A 22,137-nucleotide genomic window follows, 5' to 3' on the forward strand; every position below is an offset into this window, starting at 1 on the left:
AATTTATCCTTTAGATTCATCATTAGATGCTCTAAGGCTATCTTTCAGTTAGATGCATCATCAGACACTTTATGGTTGTCTTACTATTAGACACACCATTAGATGCTCTGTATTTTCTTAGGGCAAAAGACACTAACTTTCCCTAAGGTTTGGTAAAAAGACAATGACATCCTCTGAGGTTTCAAAAATTCTAATGACCCTTGAGGTTTGTCAAAAAGACAAAAACTTCCCTTTGTATTTATCAAAATAATAATTTTTTTTAGGGGAGTTTTGTATCTTTTTGACAAATCTCAAGGAAGGTTTGTGACATTTTGAAACCTCAGGAGATGTCTATGAAATTTTTGAAATTTCAGGGGACGTCTCTATCTTTTTTCCAAACCTCATGAGAGGTGGGTGTCTTTTGCCCTTTGTTTTAGTGTTAGACACACTATTAGATATTATGTCACTTAGATGTTCTATTGGATGTTGTTTGAATGCATAATTGATTAGATGCTCCTTTAAATGTAGAATCTTAACTAATATACGATGTTTCATAATTTCATGCATTATCACTCCCTAAAATTAAAGCTTAAGATTTTGTTTAAGAGCATTTTATCATCCAAAGATCTATCTTTGCATACAACCCTCAAGGAGCTTTGATCTCTATTTGAAAACCTTTTGGAATTGAAACAATCTTCTTGAAACTAAACTTATTGAATTTATCTTTGCTCTTCTTGCATGATTATTGATATTCTTCACATTGTATTTATTTGCGTTTGTAAAAAAAAATTATAGCTATTAGTTGTTTATTCAAATGGTCACCACATTTAATTCACAACTCTATATATATTATGACTTATGCTAGAAGATAGCCATGAGAGAATATACAAAGAACAAGGAATAGATTCACATAGTTTCTCCAAAAGAAGATTTGCATGTTACTCCATATCTTCTGAAAATACTTTTTGATTATTGAGCAAAAATAATTTTCATGCACTTTTTGTTGTGTATTGTAAACTTCTCATATAATATGAAAGTTCTTGAAACTTTCTCTTAATTCACCATTTCTTTAAAAGATACATCTTCGGTGAACAAGAAAATAGCCTAAGAACCCTTCTCTTTATTTCTATTATTGCAAGCCTTTTTTAGATAGTTTACTTGAGGAATGAGTTGTAGGTTGCCCTAAGGTGCTTGCTTGCACCTTTATTTATCTTTATTTCTATTTTTGCCCCAAGGTTCTAGTCTGCAGAACTACGTGGCTTTCTAATTGAAGTAGGTTATGTGCCCTTGTAAGGACAAATAGTTCATAGTGCAAGTTTGGTACGATTGTCTTCAATTAATTAATTCATAATGAAATCTCAATTAAGTTGCTTGGGGAGTGGATGCTGGTCAAGATTGACTGTACCATCAGATATTTATAGTGCCCTTCTCAAATTGTATGTTGTGTGTTTTTCTTTAATGCAAATTGTTAAATTCTATTAAGTTTTAAACTTAAACACCCAATTCACCCTCCTTCTTAGGTGTCATAAACTTGGACCAACACTAGGTGAGCTCCTATAAGAGCAAAATTACCCTTTAGGAGTAAATATGAGCAAATAAGCTACCTACCACTCTAAACCCTTCAATTTATTGTATACTTTATTATATAATGAACTTTTAATGTTAAATTGATTTCCTTGAACTATAGTAGGTGGATGATGTGGGGAATAGGATCATGAAACTTACCTAAATTTACCAAGTTTATGCTCCTAAAGCACACACCCTAAGTCAATAATTTGCAAAAAGCTTTACTTTTACATTTGATGTCCTCCATAAGGTATGCAAGTGCGTGAAGGAAAGGAATTTCATGCAATTTTGTACCATATTCTAATCAAATCCACACAAATTCAAAGTCTCAATTTCATGCTCCCAACACACAGGATTAGTAGATTTATGAAAAACTTACACAATAATACCCATTACAAATCACCTAAGAAAAACCTTCCAAAACTCAGATAACTTTCTATACCGTAAGTCTTATGAGTAAACTTTGTCCCACAATTTTTTATAGCAAAATTACAATAAAATTAAATTTATGACCTAGGATATCAAAACCGAGTAACATCAACACTTGAATATGACTTTTGCATTTCAATTTCCCACTTCAAAGCATTTCTCTTTTCCTCAAATCAAAGTATTACATTCCTTACACAACTGATTATCGGTGAATCATAACGTGAAATAAATATTTGTGAGCTCCACTCAACTATGATAGATAGAGGGGAAAACACTTAAAATGGAAAATGTCAACATGCCCAACACACATAAATGAAAGTGGGTTGAAGCTTCACCTTATAATTTGGACATCAAAAGAACCTTTAACCAACATTTGTTGGAGCCAAAGTTGTTCTTATGCTTGCAACCTCCTCACACTCGATTACTTGATTCCATGAGTTTGCCTTCTTTTCTTTTTCGTTGTTTCCATCGACCTACTCTCCTTTCTTTTAGGTTCAAGGGTAATAGGATCTCCTTCTTCCTTTCCTTTTTTCTCTTGCTTCTCTCTATTTTGTTGTAGTTTGACACCAATAGAAGCCTTTTTGGTGGCTTCAAAGGACAAGAGGCAAGTGAAGGGTAAAAACAAAATAGGAATTTAAATGGTCATGCATCAAATGGCCCAAGAGACAATATTATATTTTGAAAAATTTAGTCAAGTACTGCAAAATAAAATTTAGAGGTTAAGTGGTCATGTGTTCATGGACAAATGACTTGGAGAACAATATCATAACTTTTGAAACCTTTAAAAGTTAAATATCATGGAATAAAATTTAGAGAGTAATGTGCAATTCAGCAAAAGTTGAGAGTAACAAAAATAAATCACCGAAGTGCAACAGCAAGCAGGCTCGAGACCCCGTCTGCAAGACCGTTATTAGTTGCAGTCTTCGTGAGGAGTAGACGCCATTGGCTTGCGTTGCAGTTTGCAGCAGCAGAGCAGAAATCTCCTTCTCCGTCTGCGTCCGTTCCTGCAATCCAAATCATAATAGAAGCAAAATGAGCAACGATCCTTCCAATCCCACAGTAACCCTTCTCATAGCCAACAACGAAACCATCCGCTCCTTCCTCGCCTCAGCCTCCAAAGACCCAAGCGTCTCCCCTGACCTCCAACACGATGCCTCTCACCTCGCTTCCCAACCCTCCGTGCCCTACAAGCCACTCCGTTCCCTCTGGTTCGCTTCCTCACCCTCCACACGTCCCCGCCTGCCCCGCCTCTTTTCGGGCTCCGAGTTCGTCTTCACCAGCCCCAAAACCAGGGAAAAGGTATGTGAATTTATGATTTCGTTGCAAAGAAAACTCAAATCTTAATTGTGACCCAGTCGTTTGGTTGCTGAGAAATCTGGGGAAAAGGGAGGAAATGGGAAGTCCGAATCTGATTTTCTGTTATATTGGTTATTGTGATTCTTTTTATTTTTGGGTTGTTTTGGAAGATGAGTAATAAAAGGAAATGTTTTAATTTGGTGGTAGAATTTTTAGCCTTGGTTATTTTGGGCAAACGAGAAGTTTAAGATTCAAAAATGCAGTTTATATTGTTTTCACATGATTTCTCGGCGACCAACTGGAGGAGGTTAATTGTTTTGGTGGATAGATAGGATCATGTCTTTGTTTATGTTCTGTGGAATTTTAGAGTGAAGAATTGAAGGAGAGGCTGAAGATGCTTTCAGATTTGGCAGAGCGGAATGCTTATCAGGAGCTTGTTAAGGATATTACCCCAAAGAAGAGTGCAAATGAGCCTTTCTCTTCTTATAAGGATCAGCTAGGATTTGGTAAGGATTCAGTTTTGATGCTTGGGATTCTGTTTTTTTTTTTTTTTTTTGGTGAGCATTTTGGAAGTATTGCTACTGCTTTTAATAGCTCAATCTGGGCGGAATTCAACTCTAAAGATGTGGTAAAATGTACTCCCATAATACAAATTTATGAGAAGTTCACCCACAATTTTCATCAAATTAATGAAAGTTAAATAAACTGTTAAGTGAATTTGGCATAATGGTATATTAAGAAAAGAACAAAAACTACAGCAATTAAAGGGAGAGCTATTTGCTAGATTGTATTAGGCAGTTGCATTATTTGTGTTCTATTTTTGTGTGTCTTTTGATGTTAAAATTGGGTGCCTTTGAACCGAGAAGGGTATGCCAAGTTATACATACCAGAGTTCTTGAATCTGCGGAAAAGTAGTATAAAGTTTGACTAGAGAAGCTCAAAAGAACCTCAATTGAGGAGGGCAAGAGTATTGAAAGAGATTAGATATGTTGGAATTGGACACTGTTACAGGTTATTTATGTTTTTAGTATTATTATTATTAAGTATGTTAGTATGTTAATTAGTGAGAGTTTGTAAGGGGATTGTTGTCATTAGAATGTATTTAATTTGTATTATAAATAGAGGGAAAGACCTACCTTCAAGTTAGGTCATTCATTTTAATCAAAATCTTAACATGGTATCAAAGCATGATCCAACCTAAACCCTATTCCTCTCAGCCATCACAGGAAAAGCCATTCTTGCAGCTGTCCTTCCCAGATCCACCTCCACCCCTCATTATTTCACAAAAACAACCATATACCCAAAAACAGAACCCTCCGAAGCTTAACCCCACCAAACCCCATTGCCAGAGGAGCTCCCACGCGCCAGCATGCGCCAGCCAAATGCCGGCAGTGCTGACTCTATGCGTTGGCGCGTGAGCTTCCAACAACCTTTTTTTTTCCTCTGCCATGTTATGATTCCTTCTCTTGACAATATTATCAAGCTCTTAGGCCTGTTTTTTGCTAAAAAGTCCAACCTTTTTTGACCATGCACTCACTGTGCTTCGTTAATCTTTTTTCGGGGTTTGTGAAGGCTTCTATGTGAGTTGTTTGCAGCAGTGGCAGCGTTTGTATGTTCATTTGTGAGGCTGTGGCAGTGCTATATCCGCTGGTGGGTGGTTTAGCTCATCCATGGTTATGTCGGTGGCTTCACATTGTTTATGATTGTCTCAATTAGTTTTGATTGTTCTTCTTGTTTGACATTGGTGTGGCTGCTGATTTGTGAGCATTGAGATGGAATCTATGAATCCCAAAAATTTTCTTTCAACATCGCTGCCACAGACTACTACTCAAAAGTTGGATGGAAAGAACTATGTTCAATGGTCTAAATTTGTTCGGGTTTATTTAGTCAAATTAGGAAAATTTGACCACTTGCTCCAATCTGATCCTTCTGATGTGTAGAGAAAAGAAGTTTGGGTTCGAGAGGATGTCGTGATTGTTTCCCTTTTTATGGAACTCGATGGAGCCACAGATTGCACGGATGTGTATGCATCTAGCTACGTGCAAAGAGACTTGGGATTATGTCAAACTTCTATACTCTTGTAACATTACACGTATGTATGATTTATCTGAAGAGTACTTTCAGCTACAACAAGGAGATAGGAGTATTGCAGATTATTTTGGAAAGATGAAGCGTATTTATGAAGAGCTTAACGTTGTGCAACCTATAATTGTTAACGTTCGTCAAATGCGAAAGCAGAGGGAGCATATGACAATCCTTTATGTTTTAGTAGGCTTGAGACACAAGTTTGAGGTAGTTTGATCCCAAATACTTAGTAGTGCTGAGCTACCATCGTTTGCCGATGTTTATTCTCATGTCCTTCGTGCTTCCTTTAGCTTGCATTCACCTACTCTTGCATCTAGCTCTAAGAGGATAACCTTTGCTACACAGGGTGATTCTAGCTTTCTACCACACAACCGCAAAAGTTATCGAGGTGGTTCAAGTGGTTGTGGTGGTAGAGACGGATGAGGTAGAGGTACTCCTCGCAAGTGCACTCATTATGGACGGAGTAATCTTACTATTGAGTAGTATTGAGATTTCCATGGTAGACCTTCATGGGTTGCCAATGCAGCTACCGCCAACTTCACACCTTTAGGGGCAGCTAATGCAGCCACCACCAACTCCTCACCTTTGGGGCCGAGTTGGGGGGGGGGGGGGAATGTATTGTATCCATGTCAGAGGAAGAGTATTCCAAGTTCTAGCAGTATCAAGCGTCACAACAAGCTTCTTTTCCCATTGCATCTCTTGCCCAAATAGGTAATCCCACAATATTTTTGTCATCCAGTATTTCTTATCTTGGTTCTTGGGTTATAGAATCCGTTGCCACTGATCATATCACAAATATACCTAGCTTCTTCTCCAGTCTTCAATAGCCTGCAAATTTACCTTGTGTACTCTTGTTGATGGATCTACCACTGCAGTCAAGGGAATTGAGATTGTAAATCTCACTTTTTAAATTTCTCTTCCTCGGTTTTGTAGATTTCCAAATTTCCATTCAATCTTATGTCCATTAGCAAGATTACTAAATCCATGAATTGTTTAGTGACATTCTTCCCTAATTTTGTGGTTATTCAAGATTTGAAGACGAGGAAAACAATTGGCGGAGGGCATGAAACTGGTGGACTTTATCACTTTAAGCCGCTATCTCCTTCTACAGCCTGCACTACTGCTGCCATGTCTTTCCAAATTCATTGTTGCCTTGGTCATCCTTCATTGGAAAAGTTAAAATGTCTTGTTCCTAGTTTGAGTTCTGTGTCTAGTCTTGATTATGAGTCTTGTTAGTTTCGAAAGCACCATCGTGTCCCTTTCGCTTCCCGAGTCAATAAATGGGTTGCAAGCCCTTTTATGTTAGTTCATTATGATGTTTGGGGTCCTAGTAGGGTTGTGTCCAAGTTGGGTTTCCAGTACTTTGTTACCTTTGTGGATGACTATTCAAGAATGACTTGGTTAAATTTAATAAAAGACCATTCTGAGTTATTTCATGTATTTGTGCCTTTTGTTATGAAATAAAGACTCAATTTGATTTGGTGGTTCGAATTCTTCGAAGTGATAATGCTAAGAGTATTTCAGTGCACGATTCACCACTTATATGACTCAGTTTGGTGTTTTCCATCAATCATCCTGTGCCCACACTCAATAAAATGTGGTTGCAAAGAGGGAAAATAGACATATTCTTGAAATCACTCACATCTTACTTTATCAAATGCATGTACCTTAAGTGTTTTGGAGTGATGTTGTACTTACTAATTGTTATTTGATCAATAAGGTGCCACCCTCTGTTCTTAGTGAATAGTGGTGAAATTCCCTACTTCATTCTCTTTCCTAATTCACCCTTGTTCTCTCTCCCTCCTTATATATTTGGGTTTGTGTCCTTTGTTCATCGACCAACTCTTGGGGTGGATAAGTTGGATCCTCGTGCGATAAAATGTGTCTTTCTGAGTTACCCATATACTCAAAAGGGATATCGTTGTTATAGTCTTGTGCTGCATCACTTCTTTGTTTCCGCCGATGTTACCTTCTTTGAGTCTACACCTTACAACACCCAGTTGAGTCTCTTCCTTTGCCTAATCTTCCAGATTCTACTTTCTTGTCCTTGCCCAACCAACCATTTGAATCTCCATGCAGTTTGAGTCCTTCTCATTGTCTTGATCATCCTAATTTGCAGGTGTATTCATGACGGTGGCTCCAAGGAAGAGAGCCCCCTCTAGCTTCTACTACCACGCATTTGGTTTTCTCATCCGATGATCATACTTCCCATGATGTTGATCCTCCTATTGCTGTTTGGAAAGGTAAAAACACATGTACTCAACATCACATTTCCAACTGTGTTTGTTATGACTCCTTATCAGCCTCCTATTATTATTTTGAGACTGCTCTATCATCTACTCTTCCTAAATCTATTTTGGAAGCCTTAGCCCATTACGGGTGGAGGAATGCTATGATTGAAAAGATGAATGTTTTACACGACAGTGGCACTTGGGATTTGGTATCTCTTCTTCCTGACAAGTCTGTGGTTGGCTGTCGCTGGGTTTACACTGTGAAAGTCAACCGTGATGGTTCTGTGGCTTGTCTAAAGGCTTGTCTTGTTGCTAAGGGATACACTCAGGTGTATGGTCTAGATTATTCTAATATTTTTTCTTTGGTTGCCAAACTTACATTAGTACATTTGTTCATCTCCTTGGCTACTACTTGTCACTGGTCTCCGCATCACTTGGATGTGAAGAATGTCTTCTTGCATGATGACCATGAGGAGGAGGTTTATATGGAGTAACCACCTGGGTTTATTGCTCAGGGGGAGTCAGGCTTAGTGTTTTGTCTCAAGAAGGCCCTATATGGTTTTAAACAGTCTTCCAGAGCATGGTTTGGTCGTTTCAATGTTGTAGTACTTGAGTTTGGTTTTCAATAGTGTGCAATGGATCATTTTGTATTTTATCGTCATACTTCATCGAGTAAGGTCCTTCTTGTTGTTTATGTGGATGATATTGTTATTACAAGTAATGATGGTAAAGGTATTCAGAGTCTCAAATTTTTTCTACAAACTAAGTTTCAAACCAAAGATTTGGGACTGTTGCATACTTCTTGGGTATAGAAGTATCTAGATCTTGTACAGGAACTATTTTGTCACAGAAGAAGTATGCTCTTGATCTGTTGGATGAAATTGGATTGTTGGGATTTGCTACCTAATCTTGTACACCGAATAGTTTTTGGAAAGTTGAATTATCTCACAATCACTTGGCCGGAAATATCTGTTGCAACAAGTGTTGTGAGTCAATTTCTAGATTCTTCGAAGATAAGTCATTGGGACACAGTAATTCGCATCTTGAGATATCTCAAAGGTGCACTCGGAAGAGGTTTTTTATATCGTGATTAGGATCACACTTATGTCCATGGATATACAGATGCAAATTGGGCTAGGTCGCTTTTCGACCAGAGATCCACAATCGGGTTGAAGAACATGTCAGAAGAATTGGGTCTTTCTCATTCTCAGCCTATGAAGTTGATGTGTGACAATCAAGCTACTCTTCATATTGCCTCCAACCCGGTCTTTTATGAGCGGATGAAACACATTGAAGTTGATTGCCACTTTGTTTGGGAGAAACTTGTGTAGAAGCTCATTACTACCACTTATATGAAGTTTGATATGCAGCTTGCTGATTTGTTTGCCAAAATGTTGGGGGATGCTCATGTTAAATTTATTTGTAGCAAGTTAGGAGCATATGAAATTTATGCTCTAGCTTAAGGGGAAGTGTTAAAGGTTATTTATGTTTTTTTAGTATGATTATTATTAAGTGTGTTAGTATGTTAATTAGTGAGAATTAGTAAGGGTATTATTGTCATTAGAATGTATTTAATTTGTATTATAAATAGAAGGAGAGACCTATCTTCAAGTTAGGTCATTCATTTTAATCAAAATCTTAACAGAAACCAAGAAAGAAGATGGTGCCTTGATTTTGTAAAACAGTATTTCTTGAGGGATTGACAAGAGGGAGAGTATTTGGTGCCTTGTCTTTGGATAGATAGCTCAAAAGAATGATGAAATAAGAAACTCCTTAAGTACTTTATGGCGCGAGAAGATCAATTGGGGGCAAAATTTAAGGCAATTTGATTAGCTTGATTCAGTTTTTTTCCGATGCTCTCACAAGGCCCAAGTTGGGAAAATTATGTTGCGTGATAAATGATAATTAGAGAAGAAAGTTGATCTCTATGATTTCGGTTAGCTTTTAGAATACTTTCTTTAGATGGTTAGATTTGATGTTACCTTGGGGCAATTGGTTGAGCGTTTAGAGAAGCTGTTGAGGAGGAGGAAGAGGAAGAGGATGAGAGGGTTGGGGAGGTGCAGTGGGCTTGGGAGAGGAATTGAGTAAGGCCTCTGGCTCTGGTGACCAGAATATGGCTTTCTTTTAGACAAGGATGAGTCACTCCCATTAATTCAGCCTTCAAGGATGACCAATTGCCAAATGGAGGTGAATCATGAGCTGTAAGGCCAGGTACACAACAAAAGGTATCTGTTTATCCATAACTATCCAGTCAGTTGATTAATTTCCTTCTCTACATGTGTGCTGGATAATGCACTGTCAGTCCTTGATCATCTAGCCACTTGAATGACTAATCATTCCCAAGTTTTAATTCAAGCTTGAAGTCTCTCCCATGATCAAACCAATGGAGGCTTCTAATCTGTTTCAACAGTGAACCCCCCCCCCCCCCTCCCCACAAAGCAATGCATGAGCCCTTCAAATGTCAACGGAACAGCAAATAGCAAAGCAAAAGACTTCTTTCCTTACTTCAGCCCACAATTTCCTTATTTCTCAATTCATTATTTTGTACAGTTAGCATATATTTAGTTTGCATGTATAGGGCTTGGCAGATTATAGTTTACATGTATAGGGCTAGAATCATGCTAGAACTTATTTACTTTCTATGTATAGCATTCTTGTAAAGTCTATATATAATATACAGAACTCAAGGCCAAACCATTCGGCCATTCACGCAATACTTTGACATGGTATCAGAGCCAGCCGACTGCTAAGTGTTTTTTCCCCTTCGAAATTTTTGTCTTCTCGGTTTCGGAGGTGTCTCTCGTTTCTGTGGCTGTAGTGGTTTTTTTATCTCTTTTGGAATTTTTCTGTTCTTTGTTCTTTTGGTATTTCTGTGGTTGAGTGGCTGTCGGCACAGCAGGTTTTCTGGTTTTCCATTTATTTTAGTGCAGGCAACAGCTTTCTATTGCTGTTTCTGGTGTTTCTCTGTCTCGGCTGTCTCGGCACAGCAGGTTTCTGTCCTTGTGATTCTCGGCACAGTAGGCAACGGCTTTCTGTTGCTGTTTCTGGTGCTTCTCTGTCTCGGCACAGCAGGTTTCTGTCCTTGTGATTCTTGGCACAGCAGGTTTCTTGGTTTAAGATTTATTTTTTAGTGCAGGAAGGTTGGTCTTGGTTCTCTCTGTTGCTGTTTCTGGTGCTTCTCTGTCCTTGTAATTCTCGGCACAGCAGGTTTTTTGGTTCAAGATTTATTTTTTAGTGCAGGAAGGTTGTTCTTGGTTTTCTTTGTACCTGCGTTGATTTTTTTTTGGGCTTCTAGATTTTTTGGTGGTCTTTTTCTTTCGACATAGTCTGTATTTTTTGGGCTTCTTGATTTTCTCCTTTATTTAGCATGGACTCCGCACTTGTGTGTGCCAAGTTTACGGGCAACAACTATTCTACGTGGGTTTTCAATTTGAACTTTTCTTGAAGTGAAAAGATCTTTGGGGTCATATTGATGGCACGGATTGTGCACCCAATCCTGATAAATCCAAGGAGTCAGCGGCTTGTCCTTCATGGGTTATGCTTGGTGCCAAGGATTCAGCGGCTTGTTCTTCATGGGCTGTGCTTGATGCTTGGATTATGTCTTGGCTTCTTAGCTCGGTGGAGCCACATATTTTCCCTAGCTTGCGACCTTATCGAGCCGCTCAATCCATGTGGACTTATTTAAAAACTGTATATCAACAAGATAATGGTGCCCATCGTTTTTAGTTAAAGCATGTGATTGCCATGTTTCAACATGACAATCGTTCCATCCAAGACTATTATTCGGGGTTTCGGACTCTTTGGAACGAATATTCTGATATGGTTACTACGGATGTTCCTGTTGCCTCTCTTCCCATTATTCAACGTCGTCACGAGACTAGTCGTTGTGATCAGTTTCTTATGAAACTCCGCCCCAAGTATGAATCTGTTCGCTCGTCTCTGCTGAATCACTCTTCTGTTGCTTCTCTTGATGTTCGTTTTGGTGAGTTACTTCGTGAAGAACAACGACTTACTACTCAAGTTACTCTGGCACAATCTCATGGTAGTTCAGGGTCTGTCCCTATGGCTTATGTTGCTCAACGACGAGGACTGCCTGTGCATTCTAGCACCTTGCAGTGTTTTTTGCTGCAAAGAATTTGGCCATATCGCTGCTAATTGTTTCAAAAAATTATGCTCTTATTGCAAGAAGAAGGGTCACATTATCAAAGACTGCCGTATCCGCCCGCAGAATCGCCAGGCCCAGGCATTACAGAATTATGTTATTGTACCCCCCACAGTGACTTTTGCGGCCCCTGGCTCTTCTTTAGGTGACTCCTTTGTTCCCGCACCTCCTACAGCGAATTACTGCACACCCGAAATTGTGCAACAGATGCTAATTTTGGCATTATCAGCAGTGGGGCTCCAAGGTAACTATTCTACTAAACTTTGGTATGTGGACTCGGGTGCCTCTAATCACATGACGAATAATCCCACTACCCTATGTCATGTTCAGCTCTACGCTGGTCAATCTGCTATTCAAACAGCCAATGGCAGTTCTTTGCCAATAGCCGCTGTCGGAGATGCCTCTTCTAAGTTCATTTGATGTGTTTCTTGCTCTTCAACTTTCCACGAATCTTATTTTTCTTGGTCAATTAGTTGATAACAATTGTGTTGTTAATTTTTCTGTGATGGTTTTGTTGTGCAAGACCAGGTAATGGGGGAGCTAATCGCGAAGGGACCTAAAGTGGGGCGCTTGTTTCCACTACTTTTGCCTGTCCCAGCATGTTCTCCAGTTTCTTCATTAAGTCTTTTGCTTGTAATAATGTTTCGGATTTTAGTATGGTGTGGCATCGTTGTTTAGGCCATCCCAATAATCAGATCTTATCTCATGTATTGAACTTTGGTTTACTTGGTAATAAAGAACGCTCTTCTTTATCTCTTGAGTGTGCCTCTTGCAAACTTGGTAAAAGCAAAACCCTTCCCTTCCCTTTGCATGCTAGTATGCTAGTAGAGCTTCTCAGTGCTTTGATCTTATCCATAGTGATGTTGGAGCACCTTCCCTGGTTAGTTCACATGAAAAATTTAAATACGATGCGACTTTCATTGATGATCATAGCAGATTTACTTAGGTCTACTTTCTTCGTTCTAAATTTGAAGTTTTTCGTATTTTCACTGAGTTTTTAGCGTATGTTGACAATCAATTTTTTGCTTCTATTAAGACATTACGCACTGATTCTGGTGGTGAATATGTGTCTACTAAGTTTCAGACATTTTTGGCTTCTAAAAATATTATTCATCAACGTTTATGTCGCGCTACTCCCCAACAGAATGGAGTAGCCAAATGAAAAAATCGTCATCTCCTAGATGTGGTACATACTCTCTTGCTGGAATCCACTTTTCTATCCTTGTTCTGGGTTGAGGCTCTGAAAACTGCTACTTACTTGATTAATTGTTTACCTTCTCAAGTCCTACTCATGGAGTCTCCCTATTTTTGCTTATTTGCTACGCAACCTACTTACGATAACCTCTGTACCTTTGGTTGTGTATGTTTTTTTCATTTACCTCCGCACAAGCGACATAAATTATCTACTCAATTTGTTCGATGTGCATTTTTGGGATATAATGTGTGTCAAAAGGAATTTTTTTTACTATGATCCTACATTACATCGTGCACGCATTTCTAGGAATGTTATTTCCTTTAAAATCAACATTTCTTTCTTGTGTTCTCTGTACCCTCTTTTACTGTGATTCTCCCCTCCTTTGAGGAGTAGTTCTTGGATCCTCATCAAGTCAGTTCTCGTTTTAAACATGGTATTGTGTATACACAACGCTCCCGCCCACAATCTCTTCCGGTAGCTCATCCGATATCTGATCCTACCAAGCTCCAGATTCAGTCAGTTGCAACACTTCCAGAGCCTTTGGTACGTTGCTCTTCTCGAGTGTTTGTATCATCGAATAGGTATGGGCTTCCCTTTTCAAGTTTTGGCAATTTTGTTTCAGCTCTTACTGCTGCATTGTCCAATTTAGATATTCCCACATCCTACTCACACACTACAAGCATGATTGTTGGCGACAAGCCATGCAGGAAGAAATTTCCGCTCTAAAGGCCAATCACACCTGGGACATTGAGCCTTGCCCTCCCACCATTGTTCCTCTGGGTTGTAAATGGGTTTACTCAGTCAAGGTCCGATCTGATGGAAGTCTGGATCGTTACAAAGCTTGCCTTGTTGCACTTGGGAATAATCAGGAATATGGCGTCAATTATGAAGAGACCTTTGCTCCTATGGCTAAGATGAGTACCGTTCATACGATTCTGGCTATTGCTGCTTCCAGTGATTGGCCACTACATCAAATGGATGTCAAGAATGCTTTTTTGCACGGGGATCTTAAAGAGTGTATTTATATGTAGCCACCCTCAGGCTTGTTTCCCTCTCCGACTTCACATGTGTGTAAGCTTCGTCGCTCTCTTTATGGTCTCAAACAAGCTCTGAGGGTCCGGTTTGATAAATTCCGCACCACTTTATTTCAATTTTCATTCAAGCAAAGCAAGTATGACACTTTATTGTTTCTTTGGAAATCAGACATGGGTATTGTTGTTCTTTTGGTTTATGTTGACGATATTGTGATTACTGGTTTCGATTCTGCTTTACTTGCACAGCAAGACTCATCTCTCAGAGTCTTTTCATATGAAAGATCTTGAGTCTCTCACATATTTTCTTGGTCTTGAGGTGAATCATAGTCCCTCTAGTATTTCACTCAATCAACATAAGCATGCTAGTGACTTGGTGGCCACAGCTGGCCTTCAAAAGGGTACTTCTGTTGATACTCCCATGGAATTAAATGTTAAGCTTCGCCAAGAGGAGGGTGAGTTACTTGTTGATCCCAGTTTATACCGGAAGTTGGTGCGTAGTCTTTCTTCTATTAAGTCTTTTGCTTGTAATAATGTTTCAGATCTTAGTATGGTGTGGCATCGTCATTTAGGTCATCCCAATACTCAAATCTTATCTCATGTATTGAACTCTGGTTTACTTGCTCAACTTGAGACTCATCTCTCAGAGTCCTTTCATATGAACGATCTCTTGGGTCTCTCACATATTTTCTTGGTTCTTGAGGTGAATCGTAGTCCCTCTGGTATTTCACTCAATTAACATAAGTATGCTAGTGACTTGGTGGCCACAACTGGCCTTCAGAAGGGTACTTCTGTTGATGCTCCCATGGAATTAAATGTTAAGCTTTGCAAAGAGGAGGGTGACTTACTTGTTGATCCCACTTTATATCGAAAGTTGGTGGGTAGTCTTGTCTATCTCACCATTACTAGACCAAACATTTCTTTTTCTATATAGAAAGTTAGCCAGTTTCTTTAGACTCCTCATCATCTTCATTTGGCTGCTGTGTTAGGATTGGTGCTATCCCAAGAAAGGGGGGGGGGTGAATTGGATGTTTAAAAAATTTAACGACTATTTAGCCAATTTCCAAACAATATCGAGATTAAATTTAAAGCATGTACAACAATCACAACAATATAAATATAAACATACACGTGCGGAAGATTAAAGAGAGTAGGGATAGAGAGAATGACACCGTGATTTACAAGGTTCGGCTATACCCACCTACGTCCTTGCCTCAAGCAAACCACCTGAGGATTTCCACTGTCCTGCTCCTTTAAACCAGGGCGGAGCTGCCACTACAATCCCACCTTATAAGCGGAGAAGCCTCTCCAAGCGATATACACTCTCTCGGTACGATTCAAACTGTAATCCCTCCTTATAGGCTGAGATACCTCTCCAAGTGATATACCCTCACTTGGCACAGTTCAAAACCCGAACCACAAAAAAATGAATGGAAATAAGTTTTTGTGTACAATGAATGCTCCTTCAAGAGCTGATTAGTACAATGAAAATCTTTCTAAAATGCATTCTCAAATGATTTGAAGATGAAGCTCAATAGAGTATGATGGAAATGTTTTTCTCAAAATGAACTTTTGAAATATGAAATAAAGAGAGATTTGATGTAATGAAAGTGAGTGTCAAATATGCTCAAAGCTTTCAAGAGTGCTTCAAAAATATTTTCTCCAAAAGTGTTTTCAAAATAAGAGTAGGAGAAATTTGAAAATGATGTGCAAAATTAGTTTCAATAAAGCTCAACAATCAAAAGATATTCAAGATAGATCAAAAGTTGTTTCAAGATGGACTGATAACCTTCTCCAAGTGATTTAGCTTGGTATTTATAGGCAAAACCAAGATATAGCCGTTATATGACTGTTGGGGCTTTAAAATATATTTAATTTTTTGAAAATCTAGCCGTTTTCTAACCATTATTGGCAAAACCCGATAGATCCGGTCGACTGAACTGAGATTCGGTCAATTGAACCCAAGGCGATTTTCCAATTTAGCACGATTTAGTCGATTGACCTGATGATCCGGTCGAGCGGATGATACTAGGATGAACTTTGGTCGACTGAACTGAGGTTCGGTCGATTGAATCTGGGTTTTCTGCTGCGGACACTCTTCAGTATTTCAGGCATAACTTTTCTAAAAAACTCCAAATTTGATGTTCTTGGTATCAAAAGAAAGTTAAGAGAAAATCCCACAACTTTCATGTTGAAAGTATTTTAAGATGATAACTGATTGATCGAGAAATTCGCTCATCAATGCGACGGCAAAAACATGAAGGAAATTTTCTTCTGCGGACACCTTTCAGTATTTTGGGCATTACATTTTCTAGGAAACTCCAAATGGGACGTTCTTGGTATCACAAGAAAGCTAAGAGAAAATCCCACAACTTTCATGTTGAACATTTTTTAAGATAAGAATGGATTGTTCAAGAAAAGTACTCATCAATGCGATGGCAGAAACATGAAGGGGATTTTGAAAATCTTGTTTTGGTGTTTTTCATTCCAAAAATGATTTTTACACTTGAAATAATTTTTGCACATTTGTAAAATAATTTTCTATGAAATATAGAGTGCCTAGGGTCTAACTAAGGTCATGGTTGAGAGCTTCATATCAAATCAAATGAAATATGCATGCACAATTGAAACCTAGATACATTACAACTGAAAAATGTGAGTCTTCAAGCTTTGCTCATCAGATTTCCATGGAATGTGCCAAGAGATGAGCTCGTTTAAGTGCTTCATGGTTTCCATGTTGCATTGGTCATTTGTGTGTTTTGAAACATAACCCTGTTCATATACTTAACGCACAAATGAGATGTTGTGATTTGTCATTATCAAAACGGGATAGGACTCAAAAAGTCAACATGCTGTACGTAGGATCAGACGCTATGTTCAGGGCACTTTTGCCCGTGGTTTATTCTTCCCTATAGGCAATTCTACTCGCCTTATTGCTTATAGCGATGCTGATTGGGCTGGTTGTGCGGATATATGTCGCTCCGTCACTGGTTGGTGTGTGTTCTTAGGTGATGCATTGATCTCTTGGAAGAGTAAGAAGCAAGACAGAGTTTCTAAGTAATCGATGGAATTTGAATACCGGGCGATGTCTCTTGCTTGTTCTGAAATTATTTGGCTTCAAGGTTTGCTTGCTGAGCTAGATTTTTTTGAGACTGATCCTACTCCTCTACATGCCATAATACGAGTGCTATCCAGATCGTGGCCAATCCTGTCTATCATGAGTGCACGAAGCATATTGAAGTCAATTGTCACTCTATCTGTGAAGCATTTGAAGCTCGAGTTATCACTCTTCCGCATATTTCCAATGAATTACAAATTGCGAATATCTTTATCAAGGCTCTCACTCGTCATCGACATTGCTTCCTAAGTAGCAAATTGATGCTTGTTGATCAATCCACATCAATTTGAGAGGGGCTGTCAACAGAACAGCAAACAGCAAAGCAATAGATTTCTTTCCTTACTTCAGCCCACAATTATTTCCTTATTTCTCAATTCTTTATTTTGTACAGTTAGCATATATTTAGTTTACATGTATAGGGCTTGACAGATTATAGTTTACATGTATAGGGCTAGAATCATGCTAGAACTTATTTACTTTCCTTGTATAGCATTCTTGTAAAGTCTATATATAATATACAGAACTCAAGGCCAAACCATTCAGCCATTCACACAATACTTTGACAGCAAGATGGTCCAAAATCTGCTTTGCAGTTGGTAGATTCTCTAAGATTTGCACAAAATCTTACATTCTACAACTCCCCTTCCTACTTTTTAAGTCTAATCACCCCATCACTTATTGCACACTTGACACAGAATAAATCAGAAAAAAACCAACAGGTTGGCAGTTCCTAGCATTCATCTGCAAAATAGTAGCTTTTTTTTGGGTGCATGCAAACTGCTAGACCCAGAGAGAGGACACCATAGCCTTTCACTGTTGCATCATCACAGCATAGATATCTGTTGTCCTTTTGCATCCACTGAAACCAAACCAAATCAGGTTGAGCAATGACCCTTCCAACCCCAACTCTTCTCCTAACCAACGATGGAGCTATCCACTTATTCTCCAACCGTCCCCATGACCTCCAGCACACTGCCTCTTAACTTTCCTCCCAACCTTCCTTGCCCTGCAAACCCCTTCAAGCCCTGTTGTTTGCTTCCTCGCCCTCAACATGGCCCCAGTTAGTCTGCCTCTTCTCGTGCTCCAAGTTCATCCTAACAAGTCTCAAACCCAGAGAAAGTTATGTGAATTTGTACTTCCATAGAAAATCAAACTTGCACCCCAATTGTAACTTAGTTGTCTGATTTCTTAGAAAGTTGAGAAACAGGGATGAGAAGAAGAGAAAACAATGTCTGAATTGGATTTGGTGTTGTTTTGCTTTTTAAAAAATGTGAAAATTTTCCACACAAAAAAAATGTAGGATTCAATTGTGAAGCAGATTGCTATTTTTTATCATCTGCCTGGTTGTTTGGAAAGATGACAACAAGTAGTGAAATAAAATTAATTTTAATTGTGTGGAGATGGAAAACTTGGCTTAGATTGTTTCAGAGTGAAGAGTTGAAACCAAATCTGAGGATGCTTGTGGATTTGGAAAAGGAGAAAGCATACGAGGGTCTTGTTAAGGATAATACACCAAAGAAGAGTGCTAATGAGCCTTCCTCTTCTTACAAAGATAAGCTAGAATTTGTAAGGATTTCAATTTTGATGTTGAGTACCTTGAACATTTTTCTGGACAGGCACAGAGAATTCATTAGAAGGGCACCAAGATGGTGCCAATCCAAGTTCAAAAAGTCATTTACAAAAAAAACCACAAACAAAATACAAAACAGTTGGATGATCTACATTGCCATCTCCTATAACATGTACCATTTTAAAATAATGATATAATAAGAAAAATAAAAAAAAGAGAAAGCACATAGCAGGTAAGTGGCAAACTATTGCTAGATGCTAGATAGTGTTGGGCAGTTTAATTATGAGCTTGTTTTTTATCTTTTGTGTTGATAAAATGGGCAGCTTGGAATGGACAAGCACAAATCCGGCTATATAGAAAAGTTTAGGGAGTGTGTTGGTAAGTGCCAGGTTCAGGGGATGCTCAAGTTATACATTCAGAATACTTTCTGAGTCAAAGGGGTTCTGTGGATGTCAAGCTAGGTAGTGTTTGGTTACTGGCAAGTGCCAGCTTCAGGGTCAAATTATCCACTGCATCAGTTTTGTTCTGATATTCAAATCAGTTAACAGCTTGTGCTGGACTAGGTTTCTGGATTTGGGTATAGGTTAAATAAAAACCTCGTTAGATCAAATCCCAAACATGAGGTATGGCTTCCTGTGATTCCTCTTGCTCTTTTGTCAAATTTCCAGGACTGGTGACATGAGGGCAAGTTGCCGATGCTGTACCAGCAAGGCTGGGTGCCAGTGTCTGCGAGAGAAGGTTGGAGATGCTTCTCTCTTCTCTGGTTGCAGTGGGTCTTCACCAAGGTTGCTGAGGGGACAAGTGGGTCTTGTTGGCAGCAGGCAGAGCTCCAACCAAGATTGAAAGGGGTGATCGAATCCATTAATTAAATGCGAAAGGCAGTGAACACATCACATAGCTGTTCATTGAAGCCAGCAAAGGATCAAATTCTTGCAACTACCTGGATGGCAATGCTCAATATATCCTGAGGCTTCAAAACTTTGCTCATGAAGAACACGATTGGCCTCATGCTTCGGCAATGAAAGGTGGACTCTGACTCACTCATGCTGAACATGGAATGAATTGACTTTCTTGAGGTCTCCAATGAGCAAATTCCCCGTAGTGTTCAAGTTCAATGACAGTAGTTGCTAATTTTTTGTTATTTGTTTTTCTTTGGTTAACAAACAGGGAAGAGGGATGAAGGTTGGATCGAAGAGTACCCTGCAGATTTATGGTGTGAAAGGCAAGGAGGTTTAGGGTGTGAATTAGTGCCAATTGACTCAGCGATGGGGGTGCAACATGCTTGGAGTAATGGTGGTCTGATAGCAGTTGATGCCTTGACGGTGAGGGTGGAGATGGTGCCAAGTGAAGGTGTGACTACTGAGTCATTTTTTTTTTTATAGCAAAATAAATTCATTAATAGGAAGAGAATTTACATTGGGGTGAAAAGGCATCTCCCCTAAAAATCTGGAACAAACCAGAAAAAAACTATAACATCAAAAAACAGAAATCAATTCAACCAATTCTTCCAATCCCTATTTAAATCCTGAAAGCTAGCTTCTCTGAAAAATCCAAACCCAATACACCATAAAGTCAAGAACTGAATCTTTTCCCACACCAAATACAAATTCAACTTCTTGGTAGAAAAAATATGCGCATTACGTTCCAACCAAAGACCCCATTATACAGCATACTTGCTACACTTCCATAGAGCTTCCCTATCCTTCCTTTTTCCAAAGCCTGCAAAAGAAGTGATTAACAAGTCTTCCACTGAATAGGGGCAGACCCAACTCTCTTTTATTAAACCAAACAATTTATTCCAAATGCTCCATGCAAAATCACAATGTGAAAAGAGGTGAGAGGCTGTTTCGGAATTCCTATAACAGAGCACGCAAACATTTGGAGAGAGCCTTAAAAGGTCTCCTAATCTGCAGCAAGTTATTGGTATTAATTTTGTTAAGCACAACCAACCTAGTAAACGCTTAATTTTTGGGGTAAGCCTTAACCTCCCAAATAACTGAATAAAGAGGAAAGGTATAATTTGAATAGGTCAAAAACTCAAAGAATGATTTACAAGAAAACACCCCCGAATGATCCAGACACCAGAAGGAACATCCCTTCCCTAGGATAATTTGCAATTGTTCAATACAAACAACAAGGAGACAACTCCCCCATCTCCCTATCATTCAGAGGTCTCTTGAAATGAAGATTTTAAGAGGTTGGAAAGCCACTCCCAGAATCCACAAAGAAAGAAATAATTCTGTTTGTCTCACAGCATAAATAAAGGGTAAATCTTAAAATCTCAAAACTTAATTCTTAACAAATCAACTCCCACTAAATTCCCTTAAATCATACTTGTAGGCCTAACATGCTTGGGAATCAAGCAAATAAAATAAGGAAATCTAATAAAACCAGATGCCTGAATCTTGCTCGTACATGAACTAAGTTGATTTTCTGACTTTCTCTTATTAGTGGGTTTGACATTCACTGTCAAGCTTATGTGTTAATGCTCATGACCAATTGACTAGATCATCTATTTTGAACCTGCTTTGCCTTGGTTTTCTAATTTGTCATGGATATTTCAATGTGTTACTTTTATTTTTGTCAAGATTAAATGCAGCACCCAGGACACAAAGCTCCTACACCATATTGAGGGACTTAAAAGGGCATGATTTGCACAGCTTTATGTACACAATTGGAGAGGTTGTCTCCATAACTTGAAGCCGATGAGTCTATGACCTTCTGGTTTTCAGTGTTTAAACCATTTGAGTCAAGGCTCTCACCCCATTTTGTTGGCATGATTATGAAATAAAAATTTTTATTATGTATACTTTGCAGGAAAAGGCTGCATCACGGGCCTGTGTCATCACAGGCCCATGTGTCAGCAGCAGAGAGGGTGAGATAGAGTGGGGCTTGCCTGCTGCACCCATTCTCCTGCTGCCATGTGGGCCCGTGACCGTGTAGAATGGCATTGCTCATACTTTGCAATTTGCATGATATTACCTACTTGTTTGTCACTTGATCTATATTCCAATGAATCTGATATTTACAGTTTATTTTTCCTTCACTATATTCTGTTCATTTCATTTAAATGCTCTGAAGTTAAGGTCAGTCTTAAAACCTGTGCAGGTTTGCATGTTGTGCTTACAATGTTTGCTGGCTATTTGGTTGGATATGCGGCATTCAGGGCCTTGTTTGGCCACAGTGCTGTCATGGTATGTTCAAATGACCATCTTGATTATATAGTTTTAGCCTCTGTGGACCTCTTTAATATATTTATATGCTGCCTTTTTAACCTCAAGGAAAACTTGGCTATTCTTTTATCCTTAACAGAATGCTGCTGGAGGCCTTCTTGGATTGGTGTGTGCCATGCTACTTGAAACACTTCTTTTCATTATCAGAACTTCCAATCGTGACCTTAAATTCTCACCTTCCACTTCAAAGCTGAAGAAGGATCAATAGACTTGGCCTTAAAGAGGTTGGTTGCCTCCTGTGT

The 22,137-nt window shown here is 38.8% G+C and overlaps 1 protein-coding gene across 9 annotated transcripts in view; it reads left to right on the forward strand.

The window, feature by feature from the left end:
* Nucleotides 1-2,785: 2,785 nt before the first annotated feature.
* LOC131164117 (uncharacterized) overlaps nucleotides 2,786-22,137 on the forward strand; it is a 44,367-nt gene continuing 25,015 nt past the window's right edge. For 5 of the 9 annotated variants that reach the window (XR_009139215.1, XR_009139214.1, XR_009139213.1 and 2 more), the window contains exons 1-4: nucleotides 2,840-3,273; nucleotides 3,638-3,776; nucleotides 21,771-21,856; nucleotides 21,975-22,119. Coding sequence is in view for 5 of the 9 variants with exons in the window: in XM_058121086.1 (XP_057977069.1) it covers nucleotides 3,007-3,273; nucleotides 3,638-3,776; nucleotides 21,771-21,856; nucleotides 21,975-22,103 (621 nt within the window). In the remaining 4 variants the exon portion in view is untranslated. Of the gene's footprint in view, nucleotides 3,274-3,637; nucleotides 3,777-21,770; nucleotides 21,857-21,974; nucleotides 22,120-22,137 lie in introns of all 9 variants that reach the window. The other 4 variants (XM_058121088.1, XM_058121087.1, XM_058121089.1 and 1 more) reach the window with 2 other exon arrangements.

This window comes from Malania oleifera, chromosome 9 (assembly GCF_029873635.1).
Source record: "Malania oleifera isolate guangnan ecotype guangnan chromosome 9, ASM2987363v1, whole genome shotgun sequence".
In the NCBI taxonomy this organism is placed as follows: domain Eukaryota; kingdom Viridiplantae; phylum Streptophyta; class Magnoliopsida; order Santalales; family Ximeniaceae; genus Malania; species Malania oleifera.